General features: G+C 33.8%; 1 protein-coding gene across 1 annotated transcript in view; it reads right to left on the reverse strand.

Moving 5' to 3' along the window:
• Nucleotides 1–12,436, reverse strand: part of BCAS3 (BCAS3 microtubule associated cell migration factor) — a 568,797-nt gene that overhangs the window by 493,241 nt on the left and 63,120 nt on the right. The window contains 1 exon segment of the mRNA XM_079131371.1: nt 1,090–1,162. Coding sequence (XP_078987497.1) covers nt 1,090–1,162 — 73 coding nt within the window.

The raw sequence follows: 12,436 nt of genomic DNA on the forward strand, positions 1-12,436 counted from the left end.
AATCTTTTATTTCAAAATACCAATGTTCACAGCAGCTCAATTCTCAATAGCTAGATTGTAGAATCAACCTAGATGCCCTTCAATTGATGAATGAATAAAGAAACTGTGATATATATATAATGGAATATTACTCAGCCATAAAGAAGAATAAAATTATGGCGTTTGCTGGTAAATGGATGAAGCTGGAAAATATCATGCTAAGTGAAATAGGCCAAGCCCAAAAAACCAAAGGTAGAATGTTTTCTCTGATAAGTGCATGACAATATATAAAAATGGGGGGTGCGGGGGGGAGAGAAGAATGAAGGAACTTTGGATGGTGCAGAGGAAAAAGGGGTGGGAGGGGGTAGGGATAGAATAACAGTAGAATGAAACAGACAGTATTACCCTATATATATGCATGCTTACATGAATGGCATGGATATACATTGTGTACAACCACAGAAACGAAAAGTTGTACTCCATCTGTGTACAACAAATCAAAATGTGTCTGTACAAATAAATTTTTTTTTTTTGCAGCAAAAAAAGCAAAACTTTAATGACAACCTTGCAAGATTAAATGCCTGGTAGTCAGGGGCCTTCAAAATGGTTACAATCAGCATTTTATCTCAGTGCTATAACATTCATCCCCTCACTTCCTCATCCGCCGAGTTCTATGGGGTGCACAGTCTTCCCAAATGTCACCTTGGTTTTACAGTCTCCTATTGGGTTGTTTAAAGAAATATACCTTTAGTTGTTCCCACCTCCCTTTGTTCTCTTATGGTGGGAAGGTCTTTTTGGAGTGAATTTTGACCTGTACACAGATCTTACTTCAATAAAAAATATTTTAATAAAAAAAACTGTATTCTTATATATAACTGGTTGCCTTCTGCCTTCTGCTATCACTCTACACATGAGAAAGTACTGAGGAAGGAAATAAAGAATTTAGTGACTGTGTCACAAAAACCCTAAATGTGTTTTACTTCCTTTTTTTTCCTCTTATGGAATCTTAGTCTTATGACTGCAAAGATTTTAAGACATCAGAGGTTCCACTCTGGAATAATAACACAAATTTGTAATATGTGATTCAATTAATTTTTAAGATTTCCTTACCCAGAAGATCCGATGCTTTTACACACACCAAGAAGGGGTCTTTTTTCTGCAAAGTTATCACACTTTTGACCACCTGTAAGGGAGCATAAAAACAAAATGTAAATTTTGAGAAATATTACAGTGTAATTCACATTATCTCTAGCTTAAAAATATTACACAAGGGCTAGCCTAGCCTATGCAAGGTTCTGGTTCAATTCTTAGCATCATACATACACACAAAAGTACTAATATAAGTCATCACATTGACATTTCAGCAAGTGCAGAAAAATCAATTAAATCCTATACCTAATAATGATAAGAACAACAGAAAACCTAAATGAATATTCTCAAAAAATCTACAGTAAGCATCATAGGTGATGGCTTGGAATATTCCCATTCAAATTACTAATGACAAAAGAATATTCAATGTTGCTGCTACCATTCAGTGCTATACCAGAATTCCTAGACTACATAATAATAAATGAACTCAATAATATTACTGAATAAAAAACTGATATGCAAGCAATAAACAGAAAAAATAAAGTCAGGAAATACAAATGGCTTTGAACCTTATGAAAAATATGTTTCACCTCACACATGAGAGAAACTCCTTAAAACCATACTGATAATGGTGCTAAAGGAGTTCAGGACATGCCACACTATCATATGGTGCTTTAATACATTGAGCATTTTAAGCTAAAGCACATGAAAAGCAGCAGAAGAAAGGCCACTCTGACCTTCCCTTTCTGTGTGAAAGATGCCCTCCCCATGCCAGAGGAAGAAGACATTCTTATCACCAGAGATCAAGAGTCAAGGATAAGAAAAACCCATTTTAAAAAATTTACTAAACTTATCCTTATCTTCCCAGATACTCTTCCATAAATGTCACTCTCTGCTCAACCTCGTATATAAGCACTTAGGCCTGGTCACTTCTTCAGGTCTTCATTTTCCTATGAGGACTCTGATGCACATATTAAACTTTATTAAACAAAGTTTGTGTCCTTTCATCCTGTTAATCTATCTTTTTTTAATATTTTTTAGTTTTATGTGGACACAATGCCTTCATTTATTTTTTTGTGGTGCTGAGGATCGAACCCAGTGCCTCACACATGCTAAGCTAGTGCTCTACCACTGAGTTACAACTCCAGCCTGTGTTAATCTATCTTGTGTTATTTTAATTCTCATACTCAGTCAGAGACCCTGAGAAGATAGAGGAGAAATTTTTACTACCCTACAATACTACCATTATATTTGAAGATTCTTTACTTTTCAAAATAAAAAATAAAATATGAACCAATAACTTGATGTGTTTTCTGGAATGTGAATCAAAATAATGTGAAGGGAGGGAGACTGGATGATAATGAAAGAGGTTTAGCCATACAATGATGAGCGACATCTTCACAGGTCATTACACTTTGAATAATTAAGAAATTTTCCAATTAAAATTTTAGCTACATTGACATACACTGACATTTACCTAAGAGCTTCTTGAAAAATCAAAAAGTTTAATCAAATTATCTTGCTATAGTAAACAAAATTATTATTCAAATACCCTTCAAAGAAAAAATATCACTGCTAGGTCTTTATTCTACACATATCCTTAAGGCATGAGAGAAATACGTGTACACAACTTTAGTCACTATAGCATAAACAGCAAAAGACAGGAAAACTATAAGTGTAGAATGGAATATTTCCTATATCTCCAAAAAAGAATGAAATGCTTTCCCAAGTGAGGTGGTGCAAGCATGTAATCCCACCTCCTCAGGAGGCTGAGGCACGGGATGATAAGTTGAAGGCCAGCGTGGGCAACTTAGTGAGACCCTATCTCAAAATAAAACAAAAAGGGATAGGGATGTAGCTCAGAGGTAGAGCACTACTGGGCTCTTTTTTATTCTCTTTTATATTTTTTATGAAAATAAAAATGAGAATAAAGAAGGCAATGTAAACATGGAAGAGATAGAAGATACAAAGGAGAAAAAGTAATATATACAATAATATGAAGAGACAGAATAAAATAGTCTTTTATATAATGCAGACAAAAGATTATCTGCATATTCATATATACATATATTATATACATTACACACACAACAAACACACCTATATAAAGACTTTTCAAGGACACATCAAAATCATAATCATTATCTGTTCATGGGGGAGAAAATAAAAAAATGGAAGACTAGGGAAATATAAACATTTTTTGTTGTTGTTTTTGGTTTTGTTTTTAGTTTTTCTAGGATTTATTTTTATATTAGGCTAAGACTTTTTTAGTGCAACACTGTGTTGAGACTTTTCAAAATATACTAAGATCAGTAAGCTACCGATATTCAATCTAATGCTAAAGAGAATGAAAATTTTTTAAGACAAGCAGCTGAATTGCAGTTTTTATGATCTATGATATTTTTAATTATTTTTTACATAATGCATTTTGATTTATTGTACACAAATGGGGTACATCATTTTATTTCTATGGTTGTACATGATGTAGATTCATACCATTTGTGTAATCATACATGTACATAGGATAGTGATGATGTCTCTCTCATTCCACCATTTTTCATACCCCCTCCCTCTCATTTCCTTCTATATAATCTAAAGTTCCTCCATTCTTCTCTCACTCCCCACCCCCCCACCCCCATTATATATCACCATCCACTTATTAGGGAAAACATTCGGCCTTTGGCTTTTTAGGATTGGCCTATTTTGCTTAGTATGACATTCTCCAACTCCATCCATTTACCTGCAAATGCCATATTATTATTCTTCTTTATGGCTAAATAATATTCCATTGTGTATATATACCACAGTTTCTTTATCCATTCCTCTGTTGAAGGGCACCTCGGTTGGTTCCATAGTTTAGGTTCTGTGAGTTGCACTGCTATAAATATTGATGTGGCTGCGTTACTATAGTATGGTGATTTTAAGTCCTTTGGGTATAAACTGAGGAGTGAGAAAACTGGGTCAAAAGGTGGGTCCACTCCAAATTTTCTGAGGATTCTCCACACTGCCTTCCAGAGTGGCTGCACCAATTTGCAACCCCACCAGCAATGTAAAAGTGTGCCTTTTTCCCCACATCCACACCAACATCTATTATTGTTTGTGTTCTTGATAAAAGCCATTCTAATTGGAGTAAGAGAGTTGTTTTAATTTGCATTTCTCTAATTACTAGAGATGGTGAACACGTTTTCATTTATTTATTAATCGCCTGTGTGTCTTCTTCTGTAAAGTGTCTGTCCAGTTCTTTGGCCCATTTATTGATTGGGTTCTTCATATTTTGGGCGTAAAGTTTTGTTAGTTCTTTATAAATTTTAGAGATAAGTGTTCTATCTGAAGTGAATGTGGAAAAGATTTTCTCCCATTCTGTAGGCTCTCTTTTCACATTATTGACTGTATCCTTTGCTGAGAAAAAGTTTTTTAGTTTGAGTCCATCCCATTTATTGATTCTTGCTTTAATGTCTTATGCTTTAGTCTTGTTAAGGAAGTCTGATCCAAAGCTGACATGATGAAGATTCGAACCTACTTTGTATTCTGTATGGTGCAGGGTCTCTGGTCTAATTCCTAAGTCCTTGATCCATTTTGAGTTGAGTTTTGTGCAGGGTGAGAGATAGAGGTTTAATTTCATTTTACTGCATATGGATTTCCAGTTTTCCCAGCAGCATCTTTTGAACAGGCTATCTTTTCTCCATTGTACATTTTTGGCTCCTTTGTCTAGTATGAGGTGACTGTATTTATGTGGGTTCGTCTCTGTGTCTTCTATTCTGTACCATTGGTCTACCTGTCTCTTTTGGTGCCAATACCATGCTGTTTTTGTTACTATTGCTCTGTAGTATAGTTTAAGGTCCAGTATTGTGATACCTCCTGCTTCACTTTTCCTGCTCAGGATGGTTTTGGCTATTCAAGGTCTCTTATTCTTCCAGATGAAGTTCATGATTGTTTTCTCTATTTCTATGAGGAATGTCATTGGAATTGCATTGAATCTGTATAGCACTTTTGGTAGTATGGCCATTTTGACAATATTAATTCTGCCTAACCAAGAACATGAGAGATCGTTCCATCTCCTAAGGTTTTCTTCAATTTCTTTCTTTAGTGTTCTGTAGTTTTCATTGTAGAGGTCTTTCACCTCTTTTGTTAGATTGAGTCCCAAGTATTTTTTTTTAGGCTATTGTAAATGGGGTAGTTTTCCTAATTTCTTTTTTAGAAGATTCATCACTTATGAATAGAAATGCATTAGATTTATGTGCACTGATTTTATATCCTGCTACTTTGCTGAATTCATTTATTAGTTCTAGACATTTTCTGGTGAAAGAAACGTTTTATGCCTTTTAATTTTCAAACCATGTGACTATGTAAATTACCCCAAAAATATTTGCTCATTTTTTTTAAATAAGGAGACAAATGCTAGAAGAGACAAATTAGTGCTTATTTCAAATGTGGGGTTAAGCTAGCAGGCTGAAGACAAGCATTTCACTTTATCCCTTTATGCACTCCCTCCCACCTCCTCGGCACTGGAGATTAAACCTAGGGGACCTTACCTCTGAGATACACTCCCAGTCCTTTTTAAAATTTTTTATTTTGATTATGATACTCCTGCCTCCTGATTATCTGGAATTGCAGGTATATACCAACACGCCCAGCTATCCCTTCTAGATAACCTAAGAAGACAATGTTAAATTAAATAGGGTTTAAAAACACATAATAACCAACAAATTTTGGAAAGAGATAAATAATGATGAATTTAGCAGCCCTAAGTAAATTTCAGGGACATGGTGATGGGAAAAAACCTTGATATTCAAAACTACTATAAACCTTTAAATCTTTAAAAGGCACAGTGAGTGATAACAGCAGATACACTTGGGATGGGGTATGAAAAGGGATGAAGCTAAAATAAAGAAGGGCGTTTTGTTATAGGCTATTTGAAAAAGACTCACATCTTAAGCCCTTTACTCTCTTAAGACAACTCACCCTGCCAATTCCCAGCAGAAGACTGAAAGGCTATTCTCTAGAGACAGTAAGACAGTAGTTCCCTGAGTATGGGTGAATGCAAAACAAACAAAAAACCCAAAAGTATTAAGTGACAACATTAATACTTAGTACAGAACCAGCCCTTGCCTACCCTCCATGTGTCTCTCCTCCCATTGTGCTTCCAGAACACAAGCATCCAAACTTTATATCTTAGACAGGAGCTTATAAATCTTCTCTGGGAAATTGAGCAAGTCTAGGAGGAAAGACTAAAAAATACACTCCCCATCACAGGACTCCAGCAAACAAACATCACAACCAAAGCACCCCACAATAAAGTTGAAAGCTTACAAACACACACACAGAGCTTTCAATTAGCTTTTGAGTTTGGCACTGACATTCATATCCAGACAGCAAAGGATTAACAGTCATTTTAAAAGTGTACCAACAGGAAGAAAATAACAAAAAATAAAAATATTATCATTAATAACTTTCATGATCATGGCATAAAAGGAGATATGGCCGGCATGGAACAGTACAATACAATGAAAAATGAATACTTAAACATTAAAATAAAGCTCTTGGAAATATAAAATATAAGGTAGATTTGATTCTAAAACTTAAATAAGTATCAATGGAAAAGTCAAGAAAATTTCCCAGAGAGAACAAAAACACAAATGAGAGGAAAAGAGCAATCCACACAAGGAATCTTAAAAAGAACAGACACAAAGATTAAGATAATAGGAGATGCAAAGAGAACAAAGAAAACAGAAGAGAAAATCAACCAAGAAATAATTTTTTTAATTTCCCCAATAAAAGTTTATAAGCCCTTTATATTCCAGCACATTAGATTAAAGAGGCCAATATCAGGGTACAGAAATTCAGGGCAGTAGAAAAAAAGAAGCTTCTACAAATAATTCATAGGAAAGCAGTTCTTTATGAGACAAGTATTCCAAGTGGTTGCTCTAGGTTATAAGTGATGCAAGCATAGCTTATCATAATAACCTATAGTTAACATGATGAAGACTGAATTCTTTCCCCTAAGGTCAGGCACAAGACAAGAATTCCCACTCTCAGGGCTGGGGTTATGGCTCTGTGGTGGAGCACTAGCCTGGCATGTGCGAGGTCCTGGGTTCAATACTCAGCACCACATATAAATAAATAAAAGATCCACTGACCACTAAAAAAATATTTTTTAAAAAAGCATGTCCACTCTCACCACTGGTATACAATATAGTATAAGAAGTTCAACCCTGTACAAGGCAAGAAACAAAATAGATGGCATACAGACCAAAAAGGAAGGAAAAAACTCCCTTTTTGCAGATGACGTGATTGCCTACATAGGAAATCACAAGGAATCAACAAAAAACTTCTACATCTAACACATGAGCTAGTCTAAATCAAGTCACAGAACCCCAGATCAAAGAAGAAAAATATATATTAGCGAAAACTACATGAAAACTTTAATTTAAAAATACCATTGTTGTTGCTCAATAAAACTCAAAAACTCAAGAATACATCTAACAATGTACATTTAGTACTTGTCTATGGAAAATTACAAACTGATGATAAAAGCAACATAAATGTAGAACAAAAAGGATTTCTAAAAATTTTTTTTTAATTTGTAGGACACAATATCTTTACTTATTCATTTACTTTTATGTGGTGCTGAGGATTGAACCCGGGGCCTCACACATGCGAGGCAAGCACTCTACCACTGAGCTATACCCCCAATGGATTTTTAAGGCAGCAAAAATATTCAACTTAATACTCCAATAGTAGGCACATGTTCTTAATACACTATACATCTGTGAAAACGGAGATAATTCAGGCCAAGTATGACTCTGAATTATAGACTGGATGATGATGCTACCACTGAAGGATCACAAATTGTGAGATACACACTACTGTGGTGCAAACTCTGAGTAGAGAGTGAAGTTGTGTTCTGTGGGGACAGAAGCATAGAGGAACTCTATGTACTTTCTGCTAGATTTTGCTCCAAAAGTAAAACTGTTCTAAAATATAACACTTACTAAACAAAAATGCAGCAAGCTCTTACATATCCATGTTCACAATAGCTAAGAGGCAGAAGCAACCCAAAAATCTATTGATAAAATGAATGGATAAAGACATGTGGTATATATCACACATGATTAAAAATTTTCAGCCTTAAAATAAAAAATCCTTCTACTCAGGAAGCTGAGGCAAAAGAATCACAATTTGAGGTCATCCTAGGCAACTTGGTGAGCACCCTTTTCAAATAAAATTATGAAAAAGGGACTGGGGATGTACCTCAGTGGGGCAAAGTGCTTGCCTAGCATATATAAGGGCCTGGGTTCAATCCCAAACACCACAATTTTAAAATTAAAAATGCTGACACATGCTACAACATGAACAAACCCTGATAACATTATGCTTAGCAAAATCGGCTAATCACAAAAAGAAAAATACTATATGATTCCATTTACGTGAAACATCTAAAGTAATCAATATCACTGAAAGATAAAGTAGAAAAATGATTTCCAGGGGATAGGAGAGGTGGAGAAATGGAGAATTCTTCAATAGTTATAGAATTAAAACTGCAAAATTTTTAAAAAGTCCTAGACTTCTGTTTCAAAATGTTGCAAAATGTGATTATATATAACAATACTAAACAGTATACTTCAAAAAGACTGATAGTAAATTTTATTTTGTATTACTTTTACTGCAATGTTCAAAAAAAAAACTTTCATAAGGTTGGTTGAAATTGTAGGTGGGCATAGACACATATAGATGTGTAGTTCATATTAAGAACAAAATGTATAAATAGAAAGGTAAACACCAATTTTAAAATAGGGATTTACCTCTTTGATGGTTTAGGAAAGAGAGAATATCGTGGTTATCAACAGGGGGACTTCAGAACTCTTTCACTTTTCAAGCCCAGTAGAAAAAGCATTTGTAATGTTAACAGATCCATCCAAAAATAATGAGGTTTAATCCAAAGAAGGGCAGATTAATGGTTATACAATTAGATTATGACCTGACATAATTTAAAACTTTTTATCTGTGATTATAACAAAGACTGAAAAATAAGTTCCATCACCCCTTAGATACCACTCTATATTATCAGCACCATAATGATAAAGAGCAAAACTAAAAATACAGTGCTTATGAATAAAATTATAATTATCTAAAATTTTTAGAATTGTATAGCTATCAATGCCTAAGTATTTAAAAATGTATCTATCATTACATTGGGAAAGCCCTAAGAAAATGTGTTCAGTATCAAAACATCACATGTACCTTATAAAGATGTAAAATTTTACGTTTCTATATACCAGTTAAAAAATTTTTTAAATGAATAAAAATAATGTTTGTCCAGGGACAATTCACTATGGGTTGTGTATCGCTACCACTGGAATGGAAGAGTTTTCACAATTAACAATACAACTTTTGATTCAAGCACAAGTTAAAAATTAACTGGTCCAAAGCCTATAATATTTATGTTCTAAATTAATTATAACTAAACTTCATCCACACAAGGCCAATTCTTCACTCCTATATATTTCACCATCACATTTAACAATACCTATTTTCATTCTACTTCCTTGTCTTTATAAAGTTTTTATGCTTTTTACCTGTATTGTACATACCAGTCTGATTTTTGATGAATGAAACATCAAGTTTTACAAATGCAAGTAATACTGGCAAGAATGGTTTGATTGTTTGGCTCTTCTCAAACCTGAACTAAAGAACTCCTTTAGTTTCTACTGACCTCCCAGGGTACACCAGTCCAGCAGACTTTGACTTATATGTCAGTCACATGACACTTCTTAAAGATTTATACTATTCAGAGGTATTCAAAGAAGCAACAATTTTTAAATATGAATAGAACCTAACTTGAGAACAGTATTGCCTCCAAAAAAAAAAAAAACAACCTACTATAAAATCCATGCAAGCCAAAAAGACCAGAGTCCACAATAAATAAATATCACAAAATGTCCAAATTTATTTTAGGCATGCCCTACTACAACATCAACAACAAAAATGTAATTTCAGAGTTAGAAAACAATATAGCAAAATTTTAACTCTTGCTTAAATCATTTTATTATGGATGGGCTGAATAAATACAATTCTTAAAGTGTTAGTATAAAAAATCTACAATCTCATGAACAGTGTAGCTATTATCTTATTTTTTCATGCAGTATAAATAGTAGCATGTACTCTTCATGATGCCTAATGGAGTCATCACCCTCCCATAATGTAATCCTCCAAATTGCAGCGGATTAACTTTTTATATATAAAATTGTGTGTTTATTTGCATGTACAATAGAGAGAATGACGTTATACACACCTGTTCTACAGCATTTAACAGAATGTACCATGATGATTGAAATGAAAAGCGGCTAGCCAAATCCATCAAATATAAAAACTATTGCAATCCTGTTGCAAAGTCCTTTTGTTAAACTCCTTTTATTCTAAATCCTTTTAATTCTGTCCTATAACACTAAAACATTTATAAAAAGCTTAAAATCCTAATAAATCACACAATTAAAGTAATGAAAATGGGCTTGCCCACCAATTCACCAACTCCTCTACCACTCAACAAAATTTAAAACAGTTTGCTTGTCAGATAATGTTAAATAATATCCCCCACCATACACACCATTGTAAACTCATTTAAATCAAAGAGTTAAAGCCCATAAATCAGCCTTAAAGATTTGAAGACATCAAATAGAAATAGCTTCTACTTGAGTCCAAAAGTAGATCCAGAGGCAAATAAAAATCAAACTGATAATGAAATAAATACTCCAACTCTAGTCTTTTGATGTTAAAGATGATGTCTTGAATATAAAAATTTTATAAAAAGGTATTTTCACACTAATAAATTTTTACTGAAAAATCTTTTTCAGAAGGATTCCACTGAACAACTAAATTCATTTATATCATTATTTAATTTTATTGGAATTATTGTTCTTTAAAATAGATTTGATTGAATCAGTTTGTTCTTAAGTGATTTGTTTACAGATTGTCTCAATGTGAGTTTTCAAGATTTAGTCAAATTTTCTGCTTCTCAATTTTAGCCAAAAAGTTTGATTCTACAGTCAACAAATTTTGTGTGCAAATTTTCAGACTTACCAGATTTTACTAGATTTTCTTTAAATAATCTCTATTATGAATTGGGTAATCCTATTATTTATTTCTTATTTAAACAGGAAAATGTGAGCAATTTTTTGAAACAGACTACAGAGGAATAAAATATGAGATGAGGAGAACTAGGAAAACAGATGCAGAAGCTGCAGTTTACTATCAATGAATCAAAAGAAAGAGAAACAGAACATAATTTTTTTTTTTTTTTTTTTTTTTGGTACTAGAGATTTAACCCAAAGGTGCTCAACCACTCAGTCATTACCCCAGCCCTTTTTAGTTTTGATTTTGAGATACGATCTCACTGAGTTGCTGAAGGCGTTACTAAATTTTGCTGAGGTTGGCTTTGAACTTGCAATTCTTCTACCTCAGCCTCCCTAGGTTCAATCCCTAGCACCAAAAAGAAAAAGTCTTTGTATCAACTTTGATGAAATTTTTGAAGTAACTGTGAGGGTAAAATGTATGCATATATTTTAGATATTCAAGACAAATGGCAAAGATGTCTTATATTTAGTTTAAACAGTTCAGGGTAATGAGATTTATGTCCTGATGTGCGCAGTGGTGCACGCCTGTGATTCCAGCAGATTGGAAGGCTGAGGCAGAAGGATTGCAAGTGCAGGACTATTTTACCCATAATCTAAGAAAGATATAAAGGACCTCACCCTAAAAATTAAAAGTAAAAAAGCTGCAAATATATTCACATATCAGTCAGATATCATCCTTTGATGCTCTGGGATGGACACAAATTATAATAGAAGATCTGGAAATATTTTCTAACAAATTTTCAAAAATTTATATTAAAACTGGAATTTGGAGTGGCTCAGAGGAAGAGTGCTTGCCAAACATGAGCAAGGAGGCCCAGAGTTTGACCTCCAGCACCATAAAAAATAAAAATAAAAAATCATATTAAAAGGTCTGTTTTCACTGGGTGCACAGGCACACACTTGTAATCCCAGGAGTTTAGAAGGCTGAGGCAGGAGGATTACAAATTCAAAGCCATGTTCAGCAACTTACCAAGGTTGTAAGCAACTTAGCAAGACCCTGTCTCAAAATAAAAATTAAAAAGGGCTAGGGATGTGGTTCAGTGGTTAAGAGCCCTTGGGTGCAAACCCTGATACCAAAAAAAAGTTTATTTTCAGCACCAACAATCTCTATGTATGAGAAGTTACCAAAGCACTGACATGATGGAAAACTTCATAAACATTTGGATTTTATTTCATTTGTGGGGGCGTTTGTATTTATTTATTTATTGATGCTGAGAATCAAATCCAGGGTCGTGTAC

This window comes from Sciurus vulgaris (assembly GCF_902686455.1).
Source record: "Sciurus vulgaris genome assembly, chromosome: 3".
Classification (NCBI taxonomy): domain Eukaryota; kingdom Metazoa; phylum Chordata; class Mammalia; order Rodentia; family Sciuridae; genus Sciurus; species Sciurus vulgaris.